The following is a 26,892-nucleotide window of genomic DNA, read 5'->3' as shown; positions in this document are numbered from 1 at the left end:
TTTTTAAACCAAATAAGGTATGCTATACTGACATAACAATAGCTTATTTCATTACTCACTATGAATTCCATTATCCATTATGAATTTCAAAAGTTCATATTTTACCCATGAATATATGACTTATAACCTCTTATAGGCTAAAGGCCAGAGACTAAAACTCACAGAGACCACTTTCCGTCTATAGGGAAAACTTTATTTCAGAACAAGTAAATTAGGATATGCTATTCTTAATTTGGAGCCGTGCATGACTAAGAATTTTTTTTAAATGTGTAACCAAAAGAATTATTTCATAAGCAAATATCCATGCAACTAAGTCAAGAAATAGAAGATTAAAGGACACAAGATGGCACACTAGATGCTTCCAATGCTCAGCAGGCTTTTAAGGAGATGCTGTCAGAGCAGGGCAAACACTGAAGGACAATGACAGTCATGAAGTCATTGAAGTTTAGCTGTGAACAGAGAGTAGAAAAGTCTCTAATGTTCAGAAACAGGAACAGGCGATCAGGGAAGCATATTCAACCTGTGGGCATCACCATAGAGGGTAGAGCAGAGACAAATTCAGTAAACTAGGTGTCTTCCTCGAACAAACCCACCAGGCCACGCACAGTGCAGAACTATACACTAGACAGACTGGCCACCTGCAATCTGCAGGATACACCCTTACTGTGAATTTCTCTTTCCTTCCCACACAATAATCAACGGGCAGTGTCAGAAACCCCTGTTAAGAACTTCACCTTTGATTCTTTGGAAGTCAAAATGTTAAAATTTACAGTTGTGTTTCTGGGAACCTTCCACAAAAGCCATGAAGCAATCCAATATGTGCAGCTCACAGGACCAGTCTGGCTAAGGGGGCACAACTGGGCCAGAAGTGCTGTGAGCTCCTCCTGGTGGGAAGCCAGTCTGAGCTCCTGGAGGGGCAAGCAAAAGGAAAAGATAGAAATAACTACTCTCTTCTGGGAGTAACACATAGGGCGGGAAGACAGCACTCACCCTACCTTTGTGCAATGTGGATGGATTCACACCTTCTGTCAACACCCTAAGCAGACACAAGCAAAGACACCAAGTACCCAGATTTAACATCTGATAGAAGTGCTCAGGTCTGCAGCTACCCATCAAAAGTCTGTAGGGTGAACAAGAACAGAGACAGCTAGCTAGCGCTGCTGTTTGGTAGAGATAGACAAAACACAGCCTAACTTCTCTGCTGAACCGCTTCCAGAAAGCTTTACTACCTAGGCTGAGAGCCTCTGCTCCTGCCCCACATCTTGAAGGAAGGCTGGTCCTGGTTTGTTTGAGTTGGATGAATGGAGTTTTGTTTTTTGTCTGTTTTTGTTTTTGCTTTTGTAAAGACCATGCCTACTTAAAATTTACATATGCATACTTCTTTTTCAACATCTTTATGTCCTCTTCCATCTCTTCTCCTTTCATGTTTAATTTTTAATCTTTCTGTTCCTCATTTCTTTGTCCCTTGCTTTATATTTATTGGATCATTCCCCCTTTTTGTTTCTCTTTCTTTCACTTTTTTGAAAGTTTCCTTCTCACTATTTAACCCTTTAACTCTTCTCTAGAGTCTCATGCACCCTATTTATTTAATGTTCTTATTTTTTCCCTTATTTTTACATCACTTTTAAAAACTATTCTTACTTTTACTTTTACTTAGTACTATCTTTTCCTATCACTCTCTGCTGCCTTTGCACACTCTGCTGCTTCTAGGTTTGTGGTGGTAACTGTTCTTGAATGGTTACTTTATTCCCCTTGGCTTGTTTACATATTGCACGTGGTTACTACAATTATCTTCTCTGTGGGTGGTTCTGGAACTGGACTTCGGTGGTATCTAGAGCTATCAGGGAAGTGCTTATCTACTGAGACATACCGCTAGCCAAGTTGTTAGAAACTGTACCATAGTCTAGTTACAACACAGTCACATCAAAAACCTCAGTAAAGGCCATAAGTTAAATGAGAAACTATAAACTTGTAGCTAATATTATAACAATCCCAATATGGAAAAAAATAAAGAAAACCGGACAACCCAGTTCTCTGAAAATCAAGAATCCTAATAGTAACTGGGACCAGGGATATCAAAGTAGAAGAAATACCACCAAAAGAACACAAAGATTATTTTAAAAGTAGCAGTGAACTCAGTCAAGATGTATATAGTCAAATTAATAAAACATAAAATAATAGGCAAGATGCTTAAGAGCACTTCAATAAAAAGTGGGTATTCTGAAAACATGAAGCAGAAGTCTTGATGATGAAAAGCTCTGTAGGTAAAAGTGAAAGTCAGGTGAACATCAAACAAGCACAAGGAGCCAGCAGAAGACAGACCTTCAGAACTCAAAAACTCAGCTGAGAATTAGAGCAGTCATAGATAAAAACTTTGGTACATGAGCAAAGTGCCCACTTGGGAATTTTCTTATAGATGGGACCACTAAGGAAAAAGACACAGAAAAATCTAGACAGTAAAATATTATCAGAACTTCTTCTCCAGATTTTAGAAGAACACCCAGTTGTATGAACCACTCAAGTCTCAAAACAGACAGGAGATCAAGACACATGCCATCTCTTCCTAGAGTCAAAATGCCAAGAAGATGGTATAAACATAGAAATTTGAAAGCTGCAAGAGAGATGCACCAAGTCACTTGTAAAAGCAAAACTATCAGAATAACAGCTAGGCCATTAGTATAAAGTTTTAAGGCAGGAGAACATGATGTTATATATTTCAAACACCAGAAGAAAAAATCCCAACCCATATCACAATGCCCAACAGTCACGTCTTCAAAATTAAAGAATAAATAAAGGCCTTCTAAGGTAACCACAAGCTGAAAGAATTCATGATCATTAAGTCAAGATTGCAGAAGATACCTAAATAAATGCTGAATATAGACAGGGGCATATATTCACAAAGACATAGGTAAAAATGAATCTCACTAAAAACAGATAAATAGGAACTAATCCAACATTAGGAAAGCACCAACCCAAAGAACAAGTGCATTATTTTCTTTAATAATCCTGTGTATAAATGGTCTAACTCTCTAATTAAATGGCAGGGACTACTTCATTGGATTGAAAAACACGACCCGGCACTTGTGTATACAGGTGTCACCATTAAAGTGTGGGCAGCTGTCTTCCCCTAAGTAAACCATATAGATTTCTCTCCTGAGTGCCAAGATTGTTCACCTGGCTGAGGAACTTGACTTGCACAAAGTTGGATATCAGATTGTGTCACACAGAGAATCACTGGCACAAACAAGCAAAATCAGTATTTTCTGAGCCCCAAACTTGCTGAGAATCCCATGTCCCTACCCAAGACCCTGGGACACCACAAAGATCAAGTGATAACAACCCTGACCCCCTCTAAAATATAATAATAACTTCAGGAAGCCCCATGATTGGACCTTCTAGTTACCAGAGAAAGGGGAGAAAAACAGACTAGATCTTTTGGGTTCAGACTCAGTCTCAGAGAAACTGAGCTATGGTTAAACTCAAATTACTTTAACAGGCCAATACCTAGTACCAGTTTCCAGGCTACCTGAAACAAGACTTGTATCTAACACTAGTTTCCAGGTCATTCCCCAACAAATCTATACAAAGCTTGTCCCTGACACTTCACTTCCTAACAACCACCAATCCAAAAGAACAACAAAAACAAAGAAACAAACATTAGTTAAGTTTACAGTTTGGCTCCCAACATGAGCCAATTATGTTAAAGGCCCCCAATCATATGTGTACCAGGCTAGATAACCCCTTTTTTTGCCTCTATAAATGCTTGCCTAAAACTAGACTTAAGGCTCCACCTCTCTGCTATGTCAGGGTAAATGGGGAACCCAAGCTCAAGCTTCAATAAAAAGACCCTAATACAATTACATAAAAATCGGCTTCTTTCCCTTGGTCCTGTGAAGGCACTATTCTCTGGTGTAGAGGAATACCAGGGTGGTGAAGTGGGGATGGATGGGTGGAAGGGGTAGCATCCTCTTAGAAGCAGGGGCAGGGAGAACAGAAGAGGGGGGGTCCAGAGGGGAAACCAGAAAAGGGGATAATATTTGGAATATAGATACATAAAATATTCAATAAAAACAAATACATTTTAAAAGTTATTGAATTTCATATTACAATAAAAAAGTCTTCTTGCTGGACTTTTGGGGTTCACAAACATTTCCTAACACAACAACTGCTCTCCTCATTCCTGGTTCTGGAGCTCAGCCCACCTCTCAGGGAACTCAACAGAATATTGGCTCTGCAGATGAGCTTCAAGGTTTGAGACTCTTTCCTCTTAACAAATATAAAGCCCCAAAGTCACTTTGGGACTGAGAAAAAAAGTGTTCCTCTTTATTTCACCTGTAAATATCTGTATTTGCATATTTAACTCTAAGTTTACATATTTAATATTTGCATATCTAACTTTTTAACTTCCTCACATAACTCAAGAATTGCATGGAGATTTGGAAGCCCAGAGTCTCATCAACCATTTTTTTTAAATCTTGACATGCCAAAGTAAAAGAAGAAAGATTAATTCATTCTCCAACATACACTTACTAGGAAGATATTTTTCCCAGGGAGTTTATTATTTTTTAATATTTAATTTTATTTTATATTTGTGTATGCTTGCACATAGAGGTTAGAGAAGACACAAGTCCCAGACCTGAATTTGGAATATGTAGAGAGCAGCCTGGTACAAATGTACTTCCTGGGTCTTAAAAACATTTCACTCTTTCTTCCATCATGCTCCTTGTACTAATTTTCTCAATTAGTGATCAATGGGGGAGGATCAAGCCCATTGTGCATGGTGTCATCCCTGGGCAGTGGTCCTGGATTCTCTAAGAATGATGAAGCCAAAAGAAACAAGCCAGTAAGCAGCACCCTTCATGGTCTCTGCATCAGTTCCTGCCTCCCTGTTCCAGCCCTGCACGAGTTTGTCCTGACATCCTTTGGTGATGAAGAGCAATGTGGAAATGTAAGCTGAATAAACCCTTTCCTCCCCAACTTGCTTTTGGTCATGATGTTTCGTTATGAGATTGTGTTATAGTATTATTGACTAGGCCTGGGCACCTCACGATAAATTGCTTTCGGCCTTTTATTTATTTATTTGTTTGTTTGTTTGTTTGTTTGTTATTTTTTTCCCAGTTGTGGCTTTCTATAATGGTCCTCAGCTGTTACAAATAAGGATTGAGAACAACATAAATTGGTGAATGTAGAGATAAATATTTAGAGTACAGATAGGAATGATACTCGATTACTGAAGTAGTACTTGTAGGTTCTCCTCTAAGATCCAAGAGACCCCTTGTCCTAGGTAGTTGATTAGGTGTCCAGAACTAGAATTTCCCTCCTGTGGTGCGGGCCTTATGTTCGATTAGGTAGCTATTGGCTATTGACCATTTACATGCTACTATGTCTGTATAGATGGCTAAACTAGCATGTAAGATATATGTTCTGATGCAAGGTAAGAGGCTGAGGACAGTGTGGCTGGGGGCTACCTAAGTAGTTTGGAGAAGGAAACAGGCTAGTTCTGAGGATCTGGGGAGTATGCTTGGCCTCAGTGCCAGTCGTAGAAGCTGGAAAGGACCTGAGGTTGGGTATGATCCAGGCCAGATCCTACTCAGTGTCTTCTGACATATAGGGTTCTAATGACTAGTTAAAATATATTATTCCCTTATGTCTTCCATAGTGTAAAATTGTACCCCAAAATCTTAGCATTACAAATACAATTTTTCTATTTACATTACCTTTAAAATATAAAGTTATTTGAAGTAATACGTTTTAGACCAATTTATATCGAGACAGAAACTAAGACCACCTAAAAAAACATTTTCTTTAATTTAAAATCAATATTCCTCCAAAGTAGGGGAGGGGAGGTTTAAAATATAGACTTCCAGCAGCCAGTGGGTGGGCTAGGCAGATAATTTTTCTGTAATTGACTCATAGTAATTATCTTTGTGGAAGCCAGGGTGTATAAAGTAATTTAGAGAAGCTACATAAATCGTGATTGAATTGTCTGGAAAACATAATAATTTAAGTACAGTACTGGTAGCATGTATGTTTACCTTTGAAATATATGTATAAATAAATATATATATAAATAAAAAGGCATCCTATTTTAAGTGGCTACAGTTGTTATTTATCTTTGACATAATATACTTCTTGCTAAACAGTTTGTTAAATATCAATAAGACACCCAGGTTTACTCAAGCACAGAGGCATAGAAAATTGAAATGTGATCTAAATTCTTTTATAATTTACTACTACAAGAAGAAAGAACTTTCTAGAAATTTATACAAAGCTTTTGATGCATATAAAACCTTGTGTCATGGGTATGGGGCTACTCATCAGACACAGTGGACAGGAAACAAATGGAAGCTTATTGAAGGGTGAGGCAGGAGAGGTAAAAGAAGAGTCATGATCACACGTATGATGTATGCAATTTTCATAAAGAAAAATTCATTGTCTTGTGCTAAAGCAATTTCCGTTCAATGATCTTCAATATTGATGTCTCTCTCATCTGCTGTTTACCTCCAACAATTAAAAACAAAGCAAAACAGCGGAAACGGAGAAGACTTTTTAATCCCTCTGCTGTAGGAACATATGTCCTACTCAGATAAAGCAGACATATTGGGGATGTAGCTCACCTAGTTGAGTGCTTCTTAGCTAGCAAACATAAGGTCCTATATGTGATGCCCAGCACCGCAAAAAACTGTGGATGAACAAGGCAAGCCTGGGCTACTTGAGTAAAGTTATCTGGGGTAGTCTATATAGGAACTCTTTGCCACACCCTCTTATATATTATTCGGGGAGGGGAGGGGGCATGATGAGACAGAGTCAATGGAAACTGTCATACAATGGGAGTAAGTTGGTGGGAAGCTAATTGAACAATATTGCACAAGGGAACACAGACTATCTCAAGAACATTACAGCCTGAGCATAAAGCAGCTGTGGGACTAATATGCATATCAGTGACAGAGGAAGAGTTGGGTTCTCAGGGTCTGAAGCCATAGTTCCCCCAAGGCCCTGGCCCCAGGCCATTGCTGTCTCTACTAAGCATGTTCTTGGTTTAGCAAAGAGACTGTGTTTCTTCCAAATAGCAAAGCCTCTGAGAAAATAACTCGAGATCCTGACTCCAGCCTGTAACCCGTTTTGGACAAGGAAATATATTCTCTCTCTAGACATCAGGGCCTAAGAGAAATCTTTGGTTTAGCCCAACCCTCGTCAGACATGCCTGAGAATAAATTACATTTTATAGAATCAAGATAAAGATTGAGGCAATGAAATTGGATTTTTTTTTTTTTAAGTAAACTAACCGAGGAAATGGGCTCTTGTTGAGTTCTTGTTTAGAGACTGATTTAGGGGCTGTTTATACAGAAAACAGGTGATAGAAAACTGGCATGAGAAGAACTTTCTCACAAGGCAGAGTTTGTGGCCAGATGCTGCACACCTGATCCTAATGTCCAATTATGAAGATGTTTCAGTTCTATAGATCTGAATAGAGTATCATTACTTCCTTTGGCTATACTGCTGGATAGTTATTTTGCCCATATATACATGCAGTTCCTGACATGTTGCACAAAGACTGAAAGGCAGAAGTTAAATAGGGAGTGCAGTGGTTTATATAAAAATGGTCTGCCAGGCTGTGATGGTGCACACCTGTAATCCCAGCACTCTGGGAGGCAGAGGCAGAGGCAGAGGCAGGTGGATTTCTGAGTTCAAGTGAGTTCCAAGACAGTTAGGGCTATACAGAGAAACCCTGTCTCGAAAAAAACGAAATCCAAAAACCAAAAACAGAACAAAACAAAACAAAATGGTCCCCATAGGTCCATAGGGATTAGCACTATTAGAAGGTATGGCCTTGTTGGAGTAGGTGTGGCTTTGTTGGAGTAGGTGTGGCCTTGTTGGAGTAGGTGTGGCCTTGTTGGACTAGGTGTGGCCTTGTTGGAGTAGGTGTGGCCTTGTTGGAGTAGGTGTGGCCTTGTTGAAGTAGGTGTGGCCTTGTTGAAATAGGTGTGGCCTTGTTGGAGTGGGTGGGGCCTTGTTGGAGTGGGTGTGACCTTATTGGAGTAGGTGTGATGTAGCTCTGTTGGAGGAAATGCATCCCTAGAGCTCATGTTTTGCTATCTCAGATTCTCGAGCCCAGCCTACTGTGGCTTTCTCTTTCTGTTGCCTGCAGATCCAGAAGTAGAACTGTCAGCTACCTTTCTATCACCATGTTTGCCTGTATGCCACCATGCTTCCCCCCATGCTGATGATGGGCTAAACCTCTGAAACTGTAACCCAGCCCCAATTAAATGTTTTCCTTTCTAAGACTTGTTGTGGTCATGGAAACCTTAATTAAGACAGAAGTTGGTACTAGGAGTTGGGTACTGCGTTAGGCTGGACCATTTTCTCTTTACAGGTAAACCCATGTTTTTTCACTAGCACTTTTAAAACATTACACAAAACACATTCAAGAAGCAAGTAGTTACAATGCAAGCCTTTGCACAGCAATCCAAATTTATTGACCGATGGATGTGAATTTATAGAAAATTGTGCCAGTTTAATTAGGGCTTTTTATTTGGCCACCTCAATGTTGTCGTAACATCTCAGGTTGGTAAATGAAAAGAATGTGGTTGCCTTTTGAATGGACACACAATCTTTATACTCAAACGTTAATGCATATGAAGCAACAAGACATTGTTAAATAAAACAATAGCTACTGCAAATTACGTCTTGTGACCAATTACACATGATTAAAATTACTTCCCGAATTCACATCCACAGTACTCGTCCACCAGTGAACATCTTAGCCAAACTGCTATACATGGGGAACAACCACTAACCGGCGAAGATACTAAACCTGTATTATTTGGTATTGCAGACACACATCTACATTAGCAAGCAAGGGAGTCACAGTGAGACTCTACAGCTGCAGAAGCCTGAAAATGATTTACAAAACTGTTGTCATTAAAAAATATGCTTGAAAATATACGCTTCTTGTAAACTTTTCACTCTACACACAACAATAAACATTGCTCCCAATGTAAGCAAAAAACCAAGGAAACAAATTAGGAGATTTGAAAAGTCTGGACATTTCCTTCTCAATAGATATAAAAGCAATGTCTTTAAACTAAGACATTATACTCAAGGGATTATCATATTTTAAAGACAAGATCACTGTCTACATATGTTTTTGAAAAATCAAAAAACCTACATTGCTGTGTTCATCAAGTTGTTTATTTATATAATACATTGGTAATGACCTTGAATTATCTAAAAATACAATAAGCTAAGAGTATCTAAGACCCAAAGTTATCTGGAATAGTCTATATAGGAGTTCTTTGAACTTTCTGCTATTACGCTTTCAGGATTTATATTATTGTACTCTCCAATACAAAGTATGGGGTGTGTTAAAGTATACAGTATACCAATTTCATACATGTATAGTGTAGCTGTCATGCAGCTTTGGTCATACAGGGTACCTGGAAGGAGAGCTGGAAATGGTTGGGAAGGAGGGACTGGAAAGGAGTGAAGCCAAGACAAGGGTTCTGATCAAGACCCAATGTTTAATGTTAAAGTCTGAAACCCATCCCCCAATATGCCAGAATCTGGTCAGGAAAACAGGTTTACTGGCTCAGTGGGTAGCCAGCTCCATGCAGGAAGCTGTGGATCTGGAAGAACAATAGGCCTCACCTAGGTTGGAAGACTCCACCCTATGTGGGCTAGATGACTGTGGCAAACAATAAGGTCTGCATTCCTGCTCTCAAGGCTGGGGGAAGGGCACAGTGTAGTATGGGCACATGAAATGGGTCTCTTAGCAATAATACTGGATGTAGCCTCTGGTTTTACCAGCTGCACACTCTAGAACTATTATATAAGTAAAAAAATCTCTCATGATAATGGAAAGTGATTAGAATGTGCAAATTGATAGCGTGGCTTTCACTTGACTCTTAAAGGGTACCAGCCCAGGAAAATCCATTTAAGATGTTGGTAGAATTGTTACCATTGTTGAACTGGACAGTGCTTCTTCAGACATAGCTCAGAGCTACAATGCAACCAGTACATTAAAGCAGCTGACATGACATTTTCTCTGTGCCTATCTAGGCACTAGATTTTTTTCTGTTAATCTACTGTACTAGGTCATAAAAGATTTCATTAACATTTAGTTTGGATTTTGAAGAGGATTCTAGGAATGCACAGTTGCTCCAGTGCTTTACTAGGTTTTGACCTTGTTCCTTTCCCACAAGCCTTTCATCTTCCAAGTCACATTTATTACCAACCAGAGTCATTGGAACTTCATTGGCGTCTTTAACCCAAAAAATCTGTTCTCTCAGATGTGTCAGTCTTTAAATGTGCACTGTGCTATGACGGATGAAACCAAAGCAAAGACTTGTCCGGTCTGCATGTACAAATCTCCCATTGCTGTAAATTGCTCTGTTCCTGCAGTATCCAAGATTTCAAGTGTACACATCTACCTCAACATTCTTTCTATAATAATCTCCCATCGTACAATCATATTTTTCAACCAGAAATTCCTTGACTAAACTGTACAGTCAGAGCCAACGTCCCAACATTTTCTAAGCCAAAAATCACTAGCTTATATTTATGCACAATGCAAATTTATTACACTTAGTACCTCTTGGGCTGTCATTGGGTCCCACCAATGTCCTTGCTCTGTGTTCCTTCCCCTTCTGGTCACTACCACCAATTCCTTGACCAGATTTTGCCTTTGCTAATGCTGTGCACCACTGCCCTAGCCAGCACCACTGCAGGTCAAGCTGATTTTCATGCCTGACTCCTGGACCATGATTTTCCTTGGAGGAGTTTAGATCTTGGGTTTCTACATTAGGAAAGTGGTAGACTGCTTTAAGCATGATTTAGTATGTCATACTAGGAGGAACATGGAAGACAATGGTGCTCTGGATGATTTGAACCATTAAAACCAAGTGATTTCTACAAAAGAAAAAATATTTTAGTATGTAGCCTCCAGACTGATCTTGTATATTTTAGTGAAGAATGTAGCTGCTTTTTGCCCTTGTCTGAAGAATCTGCCAGAAGCTAAATTGAAGAGTTTTGCATTAGCTGCATTGGCAGAGAAAATTTCAGAGCGGCCTGGTATTGATTTAGTTGTACAGTTGTTAGTGTTCCCTCCTATGAAGATCTATAATGAAAAGGAGAAAGTTTAGCATATATATATTACATATTATATTGTATATAATATATTAATATATATATTACAGTTCAAGGATTAAGGGGTATCAGGAAGTAGAATGGAACTAATTCCTGTGTTCAAGGAGATAAATAAGTTAAAGAAAATCCAGATATTAAATGAAATAAAAGGAGCATAGCAAGTTCCCACCCAGCAAAGCTTTCAACTGGTGAAAAGGAATTTAATCAAAACCAAGACCTGGGCTGGTGACACTTGCCTTTAATCCCAGCTCTCAGAAAGTAGAGACAGGTGGATTTCAGAGTTCAAGGCCAGCCTGATCTACAGAGCAAGTTCCAGAACAGCCAAATCAGTGAAGGGAACCATGGAAAACAGAACGCTGGTAAAGATGTCATTAAATGAGCGGAGCACGTTCTAGCCCCAGCAAGCAGCAGCCTCAGCATGTGCTTCTGGCTTTAGAGTCAAGGATAAGAAAGGGCTTATGGATTCTCCCTCTGCAACTAAGGAAACCCAGCGATGCCAGGCATGGGTCAGGGGTATCCCTGCATGGAGACCTAGAGAGGCCATTATGTGAAGCTACAAAGGTGAAGCCTGGATTGCCTTGGAGACCCCAAGTGTTGGAGATGCAAGAGCCATAGGATCCCCAAAAAGGAGAGCTGTTGGTAGGGAGTGGAACCAGCCCAAGAGAAATAATTGTGTTGGAGTCAATACAGCTGAATGAGGTTAGAAATCTGAAGAGAGCTTTGACCTCAGACATGGAGATGGAGAGATCGAAGCTTGACTAGCCAGTCTTCAGTCTCGCTCTGGTCCAGCATTTCCTCACTGTGCTCCCTTCCTACCCTTCCAAAATGGTAATGAATATCCTGTATGACTGTGTGTTGGACGTATGTGATTCGCTTTTTTATTTTGATCTTACTGGAGATTAGAGTTAAGAGATTCCATGTGTCTCAGAGGAGACTTTGAACTTTACTTTTAAACAGTGGCAATACTGCAATACTGTGGGGACTTTTGGAGTAAATGCATTTTGCACTACAATATGGCTCTAAGTCTATGGGGGGTGCAGGGAGTAGAATGTGGTGGTTTGAATAAAAATGACTCCAATAGGTTCATAGGGTGTGGGACCATTACGGGGGTGTGGCCTTGTTGTAGGTGTGGCTTTGTGGGAGGAAGTGCTTCACTAGAAGGTGGGCTTAAGGTTCAGATACTCAATCTACTCTCAGTGTAGCAGTCTCCTTCTGCTGCCTGCAGATCAAGATATACAACTCTGAACATCCTCTCCAGTGTCATGTCTGCCTGTGTCATCATCCTTCCCCCATGACGATAATAGACTAAACCTCACAACTATAAGCCATCACTAATTTCATGTCTTCCTTTATAAAAAACCGTAACTCAGACAGGGAATGAGTATAAAATAGAGTCTCGACACTTGGCTTCTATCTCTGTTTGTATGCTTTATTCCAAACACACTATTCTTGATGGTCTACAGGTAGGAAAAAGCTTAACCAGCTCATTGTGTGACTTAATCCAGCTTGTTGAACCCACGAATAATAATTACTCCAGGACATAGCTCAGGGTTTTTCCAATTCAGTTTCTTTTTCTCCCTCCCTCTCCACTTCCTTCCTTTTTTCTTTCCTTTCTATTTTGATTTTAGGGTAAAGCTGAAGGTAATTTTAGTATATTGGATTGTTACCATGAATGTTTAATAAATAGCAATAGAAAGTGCTTTGAATTAACTTGCAGGGTACACTTTGCAATGAGATGGGTGAAATCTTTTGTCGTTTACATAAAGTTCTAGGTTCCTTTTCACGTTTTTTCTTTTTTTGTTAACATGAAAGATAAACTTAGTATTTGAAATATTCTTCCTTTCTAACATGTTCTCCAAGTTCATTAGCCTTCTGATTTATTGTATCTGATAATGCTGTATCTTTCATCTTTACTCAAGCGCTTCTCATACATTAGCATCAAGTTGTCAAGGAATGGGAATTGTCACAAATGTCAGTATTTGGCAATATACATTTTTAAAAGGTGTGTGCTATCTCATTGTGGAGAGTGTTGTCTGTTCATCCCTGGAATCTTGGCCTGAATGCTAGCTTTGATTTTTATAGCTTTTTCCAGGATCACCCAATTTATCACATTCTTCTATATAAATGAGGACCACTGTGTTTTACAGGGCAGAGTGCACCGATTCAATGACAATCAGTTGAAATAACTTATATGGGATACTGTGTAGAGTTTAGTTTTCTGGCTCAAGTATCATGGCATAGTGGATTATCAGTGAAGCAAAGCCACAAGGTGCAGATGCTGATATTCTTTCTTCCTCCCCACTCTTTAAGCCAAGTCTTTGGCACCCAGAGTCTCTCTGGGTAAGGTGGGGCATCAAATGTCAAGGGAACAACAAACCAGGAAACTCTCCTTTGTTCCCAGATCTGCTCAGGACTCTGTGTTCACACAGCAAGCCTTTAGCCCTGAAGCCTCCTGCTTACACTTCAAAGCTGAAGAGTAAGTACAATCTTAATGCCTTGAAAGATCAGAAGAACCAAGGGTGGCATCTTTGAGGTACCTGCATCTTATGTTGTTACAGAAACAATGACTGGACAAAGGGAGAGCAAGTTTTCCACTCCTTCTGAGTTAGAAATTTTTAAATCTTATTGTGTTGCTTCTGTCTCCAGGCAAAGCATTTGTTCTCGTATTCATTCTTACAATATGCATGGCTGAGGCAGAAGAAAAGGACGGAGAACATCTTGGAAATACGGTAACCAGGAAAGATGTCTTGATCATTGAAGTCCTTGCTAATGGTAGAGCAAGAATTTTCAGCACAAGTAACAACTGCTTGAGGCCACTCTCTCATCGCAGCCCAAATCCTACAGTTTTATAGGAATCTTACTAAAAACCCCATTCCCAGGAAAGGGATCTGGACTAAAATCCCTTCTGGTTTTAATTTGTCAGATCATAATTTCTTCCACAGCATCTCTGGAGCTGCTTCATCTTTCTTGCTTGTTAAAAAAAAAAATCAAAATACTTACTAGAGAGTCATTAAAAGGGCAGAGATAGTGAGTATTTAAACAATTTATTGCTTCCTGTCTTTTAAGGAGTTGGTGCTCACACTTGGTTGCATCTTACTCTTCCTTATTGCCCCTTGGGAAGCCTAAATCCCCACCTGGATATGTCTTGTATCTTCCGAGTGCTCCTTTGTCATCTACATACTTAAGTCTGTACTGTACTAGAATGTCATTAATACGCTGCCAAGTGTACCATGATAGCAGCGATGCCTGAAATCCATTTCTGTATTGAAGGCATGAATCATTTCTCTGGCTTGAGTTGAAGTCCTTAAAAATCTGGAAAAACTCAGGCTAGAGGGGTCAGCAATGTGGAGCTGACATTATCCTCCTCCACCCCTAACAAAGTGATGGCTACATAAGAAGCTAGTGCCAGCTCTTGCTTTACTGTCTGAACATTTGTACATTTGTATCTTACATTGGATGTAGAGAAGCTACCATCTTTCTTATCACTTGTGTTTAACATGGATTAGTTTAGCTTTTATGGAGAAAATTGATTGACTGTATGTATGTGTATGTGTGTGTGAGTTTATGTGTGTATGTACACTTGTATATGTTTCTGTATGTATGTGCATAAGTGTGTGTATGTGTTTGTTTGTTTATGCATGTGTGTTTGTATGTGTGTGTGTACAAGTGTGTATGTTTGTGTATGTATAAGTGTGTTCAAGTGTGTATGTGTAGGTATGTATGTGTGTATGTGTGTATATATATGTGTGTATGTATGTGTAGGTATATATGGGGGGGGTGAAAGCCAGAGGCCATCCTTGGGTGGCATTCCTCAGGTTAAGTCACAATTCTGTTATCTGAGGCAGGATGGCTCCTTGGCCTAGAGCTCATTGTGTTGGCTATTCTGGGAACTGAGCCCCAGGGACCCATCTGCCCCCTCATCAGCAATGCCGGCATCAAAAGCATGTGACACTATTCAGCATTTTTTTACATGAGATCTGGGATTCCTAGGGAATTTCTGTCTGCCTGTGACCCGTCCAGCAGGTCCAGTTATTCCTGGGTCCCGAAGGGGCACTACCTGAGGGTCAAAAATGGGGGGGAGAGAAAAGGGAAGCCAAACATGCTAAGAAAGACAAGTCAGTCTGGGTTATGTCAAGGCTTCATTTAATGTCGGGGAGGTAAGTGGGTTTTAAGGCTTACAGAGAAGGAAATAACCTTCACACCAGCCAAAGGAGGGAAGGACAGAGACACCCCTAGGGGTCGAAGCAGGAAGCAAGCGAGGAGGTCATCTGGTCATCTGGAGAGGACACCCGGAGTTAACGGAGTTAACGCCGGCAGGTACATTCCGTGGTTAGGGCAGGAACATCTTGTGGTATTCTCGGGATCTTCTCACACTGGGCAGGAACATCTCGTGGTATTCTCGGAATCTTCTCACACCGATAGCTCAAGGAGAAGGCTCTAGTTAATTGTTCTTATATTTTAGCAGCCACCACCTTAGGGCCATGAGTAAGCAATAGTCCGAATAGCTCAGGACGGCTTCCCACGTGCCTGCTTGCAAGGCAAACACTCTTATCTCCCCAATCTCAGACTTTTGGCTATAAAGTAGTTTATAGACAATCAGTACAGTGTTGGCCAAAATTAGATTCAGAGTGAATGTTTTTCAATTTTTTTCTAATTCTAATTTTCTACATTGAAAATAGAATTTTCTTGAAATTAAATAAGTTATTAATGGTCTTTTAAAATGGTTTTATAATGATTAGCAGTTTTCTTTAATGCCTATATTGGTCCCTTGAAAAATACTAGTTTTAGAATTTGAGCAGCTCTGTACATTACAGAAAATGGAATTTCAGTGTCTCCTTACATTCCCACGCAAAAACCCCTGCCTTTTCCTACATGTCCTACATGCATAGCTGAATGCAAGGTCCCAGAAGAGAGAGTGCTACCCCTCACCATTAAGTCTCTATTTCATGATTTTATGTTTGTACATAATTATTCAATTTTCTTTTACATATTTTCGTACCTACCTGGTTAAAATATTGCACACACAGCAAAACAATGGGAGAAATTATCCCAAGACAGGCTTATGATGAATAAACTCATGACCGAATTTCTGTTGTTAATTATGTAACGAAATTAGTATATGTGTCTTAATTAGTGTTTCTATTGCTGTGACAAAACGCCCTGAAGAAAAATCAAGCTGGGGAAGAAAGGGTTCATTTGGCTTCCACATCCAGACCCAAGTCCATCATTAGAGGAAGTCAGGACAGGAATTCTAACAGGGATAGAACCTGGAGGTAGGAGGTAGTGCAGAGGTTGTGGAGGAGTACTACTTCCTGGCCTGGCTTCACTGACCTATTTTATAGAATGCAGATTCCCAGGGAAGGATCCGCCCAAAATGATCTGAGCCCTTTTCCATTGACCACTAATTGAGAAAAAGCCCTAAAGCCGGATTTCCTGGAAGCATTTATTCAATGGAGGCTACTTCCTCTCTTTTTATTCTAGCTTGTGTCAAATTGACACATAAAACCAGCCAGTACAACTGACCCCTTGTCAACTTGACACACAAACACATCACCATTAAGCCACAACCCTTCATTTTTTCAAGATCTCACATTAAAAATGTAAGTAACTTTAAAAATCCCACAGTCTTTACAAATTCAAGCACAAACAATTTTATTTTCTTTTTAAAAAAATCCAATCTCTCTAAAACTCCAAATTATTATTATTTTTTTAAGTTCAAGGTCTTTTAGCTGTAGGTGCCTGTTAAAAAATAAATAAATAAATAAACCAAATGCTTTCTCAGTCCAAGAAAGAAAAGTCAGGGCAAAGTCACTATCAAATCAAAGCAAAATCAAACTCCAACCATCCAGTGTCTGAGATTCACTCATGATTGTCCCTTCCCCCACAGCATTGAGCTGGACTTCTCAGCCCATCCCATCAGCTGCGACATTCCTGGCTGCCAGTCCCCAGCCTTCTGCTGGTGTTATCTCTGGCCTTTGTTCCGCTGAGAACAATACAGCTGTTTTCACCTTGACAACCAAGGCTGCCTCAGGGCAGTCTCACCTGGAGACCAGCAGAGACCTGTGAGACTTGAAGTCCTTTATCCCAGCAGGCAACCTGCTGAGAAGAGGAGCCAACGAGTTCTCGGTCTTCTCCTTGATGGGGGGGGGGGGGGTTGTTCTCTAAAGGCTATATATATTGACTAAATATTAGTAAAAATCAGTCTCGATCGGCAAACGTCATCCTGACTCATTTCTCTTTCGTTGCCTTCCCGTTTATCCCCAGAATTCTCTTCCAGGTCTCCAGTTCACATGTGGCCGCGGGCGGCTACACATGATCTTCTGGGCTTCTCCAAAGTTCTTGGGTCACTTTTCCAGTTCTGCCTTCCTAGCATACACAGCCTGTCTTCTAGGCGTCAGCTTGGTCCATGTCACTGCTGCTGCTGTTCTTGCTGTTCATTATATGATGTTGGCATCTCTAAATGCTGGGGCTTTCTGCTGCAACTGGGCTGCACACTTACCAACAGCCCCTCACAGGTTCTCTTCATGATGCCAAGCCTCAACTTCTTTGCATGACCCCTTCTGTCCTGGACCTTCAATTCCCACCAAGGCTGTACCTTCACTAATGTCCTCCCCTGACCTCTCACAGTACCAAACCTCAGGTGTTCTCCATTACCCCCTCCATGCCTTCGAACCAGGACCACCTGGGTGACTCTTACACATCGCCCAGTGTGGCTGCTAGCACAACCTTGGCTGCCTCTGGAACACAGCTACTCTGTACTCTCAGAAAACACTTCCTAGAAGGTTTCACCTCAATGAATCACATCTTTTCTTAATCCAGGCTAATTTCTTAGCTCTAGCTAACAAGCATCAATTGTTCCAGTAATATAAAGATTTCACTTCAGTAGTTCTAGTACTTTTTAGTCACAGCTGTTTCTTCTGCCCCAGCTGACCAGAACCACAGAATCTTAAATCCAAATAGCAAATGGCCCTACTAGCTCTTTAATCTTCCCTCTGAAAAGTCACAAGGAAAGACTCCATCCTTTACACTGTCCTCAACATCCTTTCCATCCAAGCTCCTACAGGACATCCCATAAATCTCTTAACACCCAATGACTCTTCTAGCCCAAAGTTCCAAAGTCCTTCCAAGATCCTACCAAAAACCTGGTCAGGTCTGTCACAGCAATACCCCTCTACACTAGCACCAATTGGTTTTAGATAGGTTTCGATTGCTGTGACAGAACACCATGACCAGAAAGCAAGTTGAGGAGGAAAGGGTTTATTTGGATTACACTTCCAGATCATAGTTTATCACCAGAGGAAGTCAGGACAGAAATTCAAGCAGGGCAGGGACCTAGAGGCAGGAGCTGATGGGGAGCCTGTTTTCTTAAAGAATCTAGGACCACCAGCCCAGAGATAGCTCACAAACAACAGGATGAACCTTTTCCCATTGATCACTAATTAAGAAAATACCTTACAGCTGGATCTCCTGGAGGCATTTCCTCAACTGAGGTTCCTTCCTCTCTGAAGATTCTAACTTGAGTCAAGCTAACACATAAAATCAGCCAGTATAGTCACTATGAAAAATGGAAATTCTTTCCAGGTTAAGATTTTGATTAAGCCAGGCAATGGTGGTGTTCACCTTTAATCCCAGCACTTGGGAGAAAGAGGCAGGTGGATTTCTGAGTTCCAGGACAGCCTGGTCTACAGAGTGAGTTCCAGGACAGCCAGGGCTACACAGAGAAACCCTGTCTCAACAAACAAACAAACAAACAAACAAACAAGATAAAATAAAAATAAAAAATAAAATAAGAATTTGATTAAATTTAACAGAAAGTATTTTGAAGTATTCACAGCCAAAGCTCTGGCCAGTTCTGTTTGTTATCCCCTAATGGGGATTAACTTAAAAGGATGAATATCAGCCATGGTCAGAATGGCCTTACCACAAAGGGTCTTTCCTAAAGAGGGAATGTTTCCCAAGTTATTACATATATAATAATATCCCCTGTAGGAAGTCATCTAATCAGAATGGGCCTAACTTAAATGAATTTATGAGCAGTTATTTTTGCTCTGCTGCACTAAAATTCCTTGTTCAGGAAACCTATAAGTTATATAGCTGTCTCTATGGTTTGGTGGTAATTGTAGAATTATGTAATTCTAATAGTAAGATTTTATAGGTGTGTATATGTGTGTGTGTGTGTATGTGTATGTATGTATATATGTATACATATATGTAAGGTCACAAACTTAAGGAAAATATAAGTAGATACATTAGAACAAAATCAAGTAGAAAGGAGAAAGCAAGTAGCTGGAGGTGTATCTTAGTACTGAGAACCAACAACAGCCCTTGGGGCCACAGCCATCAAGCTGCTCAACAAGTAAGGTCAAGCCTGATAGCTTGAGTCCAATCTCTGGCATCCACATGGTGGAAGAGATAGCCAAATCTTGCACATAATAAGTAAAAAGAAAGAAATGTACCACACTAAGACATGGACACTGTATTTACATTAATTATATAAATTTTAGGGCATCCACATTTAAAGGTGGAGTAGAAATAGAGAGACTGTCTGTTGGGCCCTGTTAGCCGCCCCCCCCCCACCCCCCCACCCCCCCCCCACCCCCGCCCCCAGAAAGACTCGAGCCTGACTTGATTTTCTCAAGACCTATCTCACTCACTTCTGCTTAGGAGTGACTTAGCACGACCTTCAGTGATACTGCCCCTGCCTAGCTACCACTGACTTAAACTCATTGGTCCCCGTAGCCCTTGTCACCTAACTCCACCCCTTCGTCCCCGCCTCCCTACCTTCTCCTTATAAAAGAGAGCGCCAAAGAATAAAGAGAGTTCCTGCTTTGACCAGACTTCAGCTCTGTGTGGTTCTTCTTGGGTCCCCGACACCATCCTGCTCAGCCCCAAAGAGACCCGGCCGGTGGGTCTGGGCTTTTCTCCTCCCAGCCATCTGCCGGCAGAGAGCCGACAACTGTCATCCTCAGACAGGAGGCCTCCATGTTTATTCTCGGCTACTTTTATAAACAGTTTTCACTAACTTTAATATTGGGTCTTGGAAACAAGGCCGTTGCTCACAAACTGTGCTACATTTTCTCGGCAATTTTAACGGAATTGTCTTTTAGATGAAATTATGTTAGCTGCAGTTTGCATCAGTACCCAAGATAACTTCTGACCTAACAAAAACCTTTATTAGTGAAAATATGACAGTTTACATTTATGACAATTCACTTGAAAACAAGATATGAGTCTTTTACACCGGAAGTTGCCCAGATGTTATTTTATTCTACAGAGTCTATAATCAAGCAACATCTGTGTCTTAACAATTTAAAATACACTTTATCTTCACAATACATAGCAAAACAAACATGATTTTTTTTATTTTAGTATAAATACTGAAATTAAATGCTTTGTAGATCTCTTTTGCTTATCCCTTCAAATTAGTTAAGGAGTATAGAAAATATAGTACTAAATTAAATAGCTCTTTAAAACATATTTGCTGATAAATATTTTTACATATATTAAATTAAACATAAAGCATACACATTCCTTCATATACATATGAGCTTTGTAAAGAATTGGCATACTCTTTTCAATGTAAACATTTAAAAATATATTTTAAAAAGAGTTCGTTTTCTAATATAGCCGCGAGGATGTCTGTTGTCCTTTTCAGTATAGTGACAAGGATGTCTGATGTCCTTTTTAATATAATGACCAGGATGTCTGATATCTTATTCAATATAACATTAAGACTGTCCGATGTCTTGCTATTCAACAGATGTTTTCCTCATTTTATCAGCTAATTCTGTTCTTACTTCAATGTGTTTTTCTAAATTTTGTACTTCGTGTGGAAGATTGAGGTCCCAAATAGACAAACAAGATTGTATCTCTGTAAGGAGAAGAGAAATTATATTTCAATAATCCACTATGAAACATTTTTATTTATGTATATTATGTTCTGAACAAATGTATACACATAAATTTAGCCTAAACAATGTACTAAGCTATTGCTATTATAAAACAAGTTCCCCTTGGAAATGTTAATTGGACATTAAGAAGCTCCGAAATTTCAAGAATTTGCTTGAATTGCTGATGGGAGCCAATGAGATGACTCAGCAGCTAAGGGTACTTCCTGCAAAGCCTGACCTGAACTCATGAGATGACTCAGCAGCTAAGGGTACTTCCTGCAAAGCCTGACCTGAACTCATGAGATGACTCAGCAGCTAAGGGTACTTCCTGCAAAGCCTGACCTGAACTCATGAGATGACTCAGCAGCTAAGGGTACTTCCTGCAAAGCCTGACCTGAACTCATGAGATGACTCAGCAGCTAAGGGTACTTCCTGCAAAGCCTGACCTGAACTCCGGGAACGACGTGGAAGAATAGAGCCAACTCTTTCATGCTGTTCTGACATTCGCACATACACTGTAACATGCATACACCCAAACATCTAGTGCACACACACACACACACACACACACAAGCAATAAGATTTATGAAGACATTGCTGAGTGTCGAATGTGTTACACAAGCCATCAGTCTACAGTGCAGTGTGCTGTCCCATCATGCCACATTCTCTTCAGCACAGAACATGATGATACCTTTTTGTTCTTGGGTACCCTCTGTACTCTTCCGCTTGTACCCCAAAACCAGCATGACATTTTTAAGGCTTCCTTTACCAAAAGGAAACATAAAAAACATTCAGTTAAAATAATGCATTGAATTCAACTTTTAAAAGTTTAGCTACCCACATCTTAAACACAAATATACTGGACCTGAGTTACTACTGCTATGTTTTTTTGTTTTTGTTTTTTTGTTTTAGTTTTTGTTTTTGTTTTAGATTTATTTATTTTATGTGTGTAATTACACTATCACTGTCTTCAGACACAGGACAGTGTAATTCTATCTTCAGACACAGGAGAAGACGGCATCAGATCCCCATTACAGATAGTTGTGAGCCACCATGTGGTTGCTGGGAATTGAACTCAGGACCTCCTGAAGAGCAGTCAGTGCCCTTAACCACTGAGCCATCTCCCCAGCTTGACACTGCTGCTCTTTAGGACACACTTCAGTTATACAGAAACCCTCTTCAACAGATCAGAAATTTTAAAAGAAAACCTAGGCTATTTATAAGAAAGTGAGACAACTCTCTAGCCTTCGTTACTTAATGGTTTGATATTTACACTTAATTCCTCCCCAGAGTTGGAACAGTAAATGAGAAGAAGCTCGGGGAAAGTGCACTGGTCAAATAGAGGCATGGACATGAGGCACCTGGAAAGCAAGGTGGGCGGAGACACTGAGCACCTATAATATCACATGTCTCTCTTGAGCCACTTGCTAATTGATCTGGCAATGATCTATCGACAGTGTGGTATATACTGGGTCCTAACAATACGGTGTGGATGAAAACATGCAAACCCTCCTAATCTACATGGACTTTATGCTCTAATAAAGACCGAGTCATTAAGGTGGTAAGTCAAAACTACCCAATGTTATGTCAGTGATGGCACTCAAAAACCTAGAGAAGGGTCTTGACTTCATCACTACCAGCTTCTCTGAGGTACATGAGCTACTACTGCATCAAAAAGCAGACAGACTAACATGACTAATTAAGAAAAAGAGCGCAGGTGCCAATCCTTCAGGCATGATAGAGCCCTGTGAGAGACTCCAATTTCCCGAGTCAGAACTATTAAGTGCCCAGCCATGGAGACAGACAGGTACCTGAAACACTAGCAGACAGTTTATGTTGCAACTCACCTTGACTTTAAGATCACTCACAACTCACTGTACTGCCTGAGACTTTAGTGATAACCAACCACTTAGACCCCAAAACGCACACAAACTAAAGATGAAAATTTAACACATTTGGTAGATGGTGGCTGTGGATAGATATCACCACTGTGATATCTCCCTCCCTGGTTGTTTAACATGTATATGACAGTTTAAAATCCCAGACACACCTAATTCTAGCTCATACGTGCATCTCAGGTGGGTATCCAGAGATAAAACGTCCATGCCAGGTAGGGGAAACTCCTTTTGGTGCTAAAAATATTCCTCTTATGACGGGTACTTTCCTTTCCATTCGTTAAAGTTTCACAAGACTGGTTTTGGGGTGCAACACCCTACTGAAATAATTTGTCATTAGGTTTGCATACATGGGGTGGTTACTGTTTTCTAAATAAAATTATTCATCAACCGAAGATACCGAAAAATTCCTTTGTGAGAAATATCGTCCACACAGTACCCTAATTTATTAATATTTAAGTGGAAAAAAGTTACTAACAAGAATATAAGCCAAAATCTGGATAAAACTTAAAAGTTAACAAAGCTCATGGACTGGGGAGTCCACTGTGCATTGCTCTAAGAATATAAATTTATTTAAAGAATAAAACCCAAGCAGGAAGCTGACAAGGTGTAAAACTTTCAATAAGCTCAAAATAAGCATTCATTTGACTAATTTGTTGAAAAGTGAAATATACACAGTACACATTCTCTCTTTTGCCTTAGATCTAGGGGGAAAAGCTCTTAAGAGCTAAACTGGGTTCATCTGAGGTTGTCTGCCTCTCTGAGAAGACTAAGAGCATCTATCCTTTCCAGTGCATTTTTTAGTTTTTGTTTTTCGATTTTTCGTTTTATTGGATATTTTATTTGTTTACATTTCAAATGTTGTCCCCTTTCCCAGCTTTCCCTCTGCAAACTTCCTGTCCCATTCCCCACTTTCCCTGCTTCCCTAAGGGTGCTTCCCCACCTACCCACCCACTCCTCCCTCACTGCCCTAGCATTCCTCTACACTGGGGCATCAAACCTTCACAGGACCAAGGGCCCCCCTCCTGTTGATGCCAGATAAGGCCCCTTCAGTTCCTTTCTGTAACTCCTCCATTGGGGTTCCTGTGCTCAGTCTGATGGTTGGCTGCAAGTATTGGTCAGGCTTTGGCAGAGCCTCTCAGGAGACAGCTGTGTCCGGCTCCTGTCAGCAAGCATTTCCTGGCATCTTCAATTGGTGTCTGCATGTGGGATGGATCCCCAGGTGGGGCTTAACCGGCCCTACTTAGAGGTTCACCCAGTGTTGACTTCATCATGTGACCATTGAAAGCACTAAAATGGTGTCAGAAATTCTCCTCAAAGAGATTTTTTTAAAAATGGTATTTTTTCATCATAGAAAGTATGGATTTATCTAAAGGAAAGAAACTTGCCTAATTGTGCTGTGGCCATGGCTCTCACAGAATCACAGAAATTGTGAATGGTGCGGATAACTCGCCGAGTGGAAAGATCCAGGAGTAGGATGTGGCCTCCTCCAGTTCCGATCCAGAGGGCCGTGTTCTTCTGCAGGCAGAGTGCCTTCACCCTCCCAGAGTAGGACAGCTTATGTTTCGATTCCTTGTTTATTTTTACCATCACCTCCCTAGAACCATAAAGAATAGCTTTATTCACAGTTCTATGGGCACTTAAGAGGCTTGAAAGATCTACCTAGGCATATACAGCTTACTAACATTTTAAACCATGAAGGTATCGTTTCAGAATTCTGAACACACGTTCCCCGGCTTTAATTACCAAAATCACAGGAATCATAATTCTTTATTTCAAAACAGCACAATCTCCACGAAGCTTCCATTCATCATCCCTCCAACTTTAAACAACTCATTGTATTAATGTAATGTAAATTCTGTGTAAATAGCTTTCATGCTGTATCGTTTAGGGATTAATGACAGGAACAGAGCCTACACATACGTGTTCAGTAAACATGCAAGCCTCAGGGTTCTGCACAGGAAGGAAAACCTGGGAAAATGGAGGGCTGGCTTTATGCTCTGGGTAGAATCAAAGCCTGCAGAGCTCAGTTGTTTAACACAAAAAGCCAGGAAGCACATTCCTTCTCTTGAGGTACAAGCTCTCAATGGTAAGGACCATTGCAATATCCCTAATCCTGTAAAGGCTTGATCCAGCACTATAGGGGAGTACCAGGACAGAGAAAAGGGAGGGGGAAAGATAGGAGAATGGATGGAGAGGAGAGGACTTATGGGACATGGTGGGGGGGGGGACTGGGAAAGAGGAACGCTTTTAGAATGTAAACAAAGAATATAGAAAATAAATAAATAAACACATAAATAAAAAATAAAAAAAGAAATCCCCAAGTAAATAAAATGGATATTCATTGTTTTGTAATGAATATTATAACTTGTAAATATTTACTATAAATAATGAAATTTCCAAGTTTTAATATAAAGGGATTAATTTCAATGGTTTCTTGTGAAATCCAAAAATTACAAAAGAAAAACAAGTCACTCATATTCAGATAGATAGATGATAGATAGATGACATAGATATAGATGATATATATAGATTAAATATAGATAGATTTAGATGATATAGAAATATGATGTATGTATAAGAAAATATATAAGATGTGTTAACAAAGAACTATCTCAAAAAAATGTTCTTTTAAATTTCCCTAGAAGACAGGAATAAAGAAAAAGAAGTCAGGATTTCTTTTTCTGTGGATAAAACCAGAGGTAAACCAGTGCACTTACTTTAAGAAGTGCACACAGTCTATTAATTCACAGAGCTTTTCTGTTTTCTTGTCCCACACCTCTACCACAGGGCTATTTTTCTTGGCAATATAGAGAGCTGTGTCTACTGCCACCGCTATGATGTTAGAATCGCTGAAAGCTGAATAAGAAAACCTAGAGGGGGAGAAAGGTAGAAAAAATATATTCAGAAAGTTAACGCTATTTTCAAAATCAAGCAAGTTGCACTATTGTAATTATAACATATTTTTCCCTCAACCCTTTTGAATGACTTTGCTACTTAACCTATTTTGGTTAACCAGTTTTAGCTGTAGTTGACCATAGAATAAGCAGCACAACTCTTGTTCATTTCTGGGTTGATTTTACAGTTCAAGTCTATCCGATTCTGTATGGAATTTTGCACTATCTCTTAAATTCTAAAAAAAATATAGTGTCTGAAAATTTTAGACATTTCAACAGAATCCTTGTTGCTGTGAGTGTTTGGAAAACTGAGAATTAGCTATTTGTACCTAGAATTAAAAAGACATGGAAATAAATTACAGTGGCAATGTCTCCAAGCATAAAAGAACCCCTAGCTTTGTAAATGTAAGTCAATCAAATATGAAAAAGACCAAACCATCCACATAGATTCAAATGGGTACAACATTTACAGAGCTTGAGGATTTAGACACTTATTATTTATTCTCTTTGAAAACAGAAGAAAATAGAAAGCATTTTCAAATATTGCTCCTTTAACCTTACACATAAGCACCATATATAGCTCACAAACAGATTAGAGACTGTAGGCTCCGTCTGCAAGGTAAGCTCCAGGCTGATTTTTGAGGTTTCACCTAAATGTGAGCTTCTCTGGAATTCTTCCCTGATCTCTGGGAGAGAATAGGCCAGCTGTTTCTTTCCCCCTAATTGCATAGCTGGAATCTCTCTCATAGTCTCAAAGTCTCACTTATTAGTGTGCCCCCCCCACTAGACTGTCAATATAACTTCCTAAAAACAAATGCCAATCTTTCCTATATGCCCACAATTCAGTACAGCATTATCATACATAGCTAAGTGTCTTTGCTGTGCTAGTCCATTTGTTTCAGTGACTGGACAGAAGGATGGATCAACAAAGAGTGAACTAGCAAGATGAATGGACGTCTGGAAAAAAGTGAGAAACTTCAAATTTGTGATTGGCTTTTATGGACTATACAAAACTGTCAGGGAAATTGAGAAAACATCAATATTTCTTATAATAGGGAGGAGTTT

General features: G+C 39.9%; 1 protein-coding gene and 1 pseudogene across 1 annotated transcript in view; both read right to left on the bottom strand.

The window, feature by feature from the left end:
- Nucleotides 1–10,055: 10,055 nt before the first annotated feature.
- On the bottom strand, nucleotides 10,056–10,569 carry LOC127667370 (ras-related protein Rap-1b-like; annotated as a pseudogene).
- Nucleotides 10,570–20,378: 9,809 nt separating this feature from the next.
- Nucleotides 20,379–26,892, bottom strand: part of Lrrk2 (leucine rich repeat kinase 2) — a 142,896-nt gene continuing 136,382 nt past the window's right edge. Inside the window, exons 48-51 of the mRNA XM_052160189.1 lie at nucleotides 25,651–25,803; nucleotides 24,315–24,527; nucleotides 21,727–21,794; nucleotides 20,379–21,016 (exon numbers count right to left, since the gene is read on the bottom strand). Coding sequence (XP_052016149.1) covers nucleotides 20,895–21,016; nucleotides 21,727–21,794; nucleotides 24,315–24,527; nucleotides 25,651–25,803 — 556 coding nt within the window. The 3' untranslated portion in view covers nucleotides 20,379–20,894. The remainder of the gene's footprint in view (nucleotides 21,017–21,726; nucleotides 21,795–24,314; nucleotides 24,528–25,650; nucleotides 25,804–26,892) is intronic.

Source organism: Apodemus sylvaticus, chromosome 17 (assembly GCF_947179515.1).
Source record: "Apodemus sylvaticus chromosome 17, mApoSyl1.1, whole genome shotgun sequence".
In the NCBI taxonomy this organism is placed as follows: domain Eukaryota; kingdom Metazoa; phylum Chordata; class Mammalia; order Rodentia; family Muridae; genus Apodemus; species Apodemus sylvaticus.
Note: the sequence above shows the minus strand (reverse complement) of the source record. Positions and strands in the feature narration are given on the sequence as shown.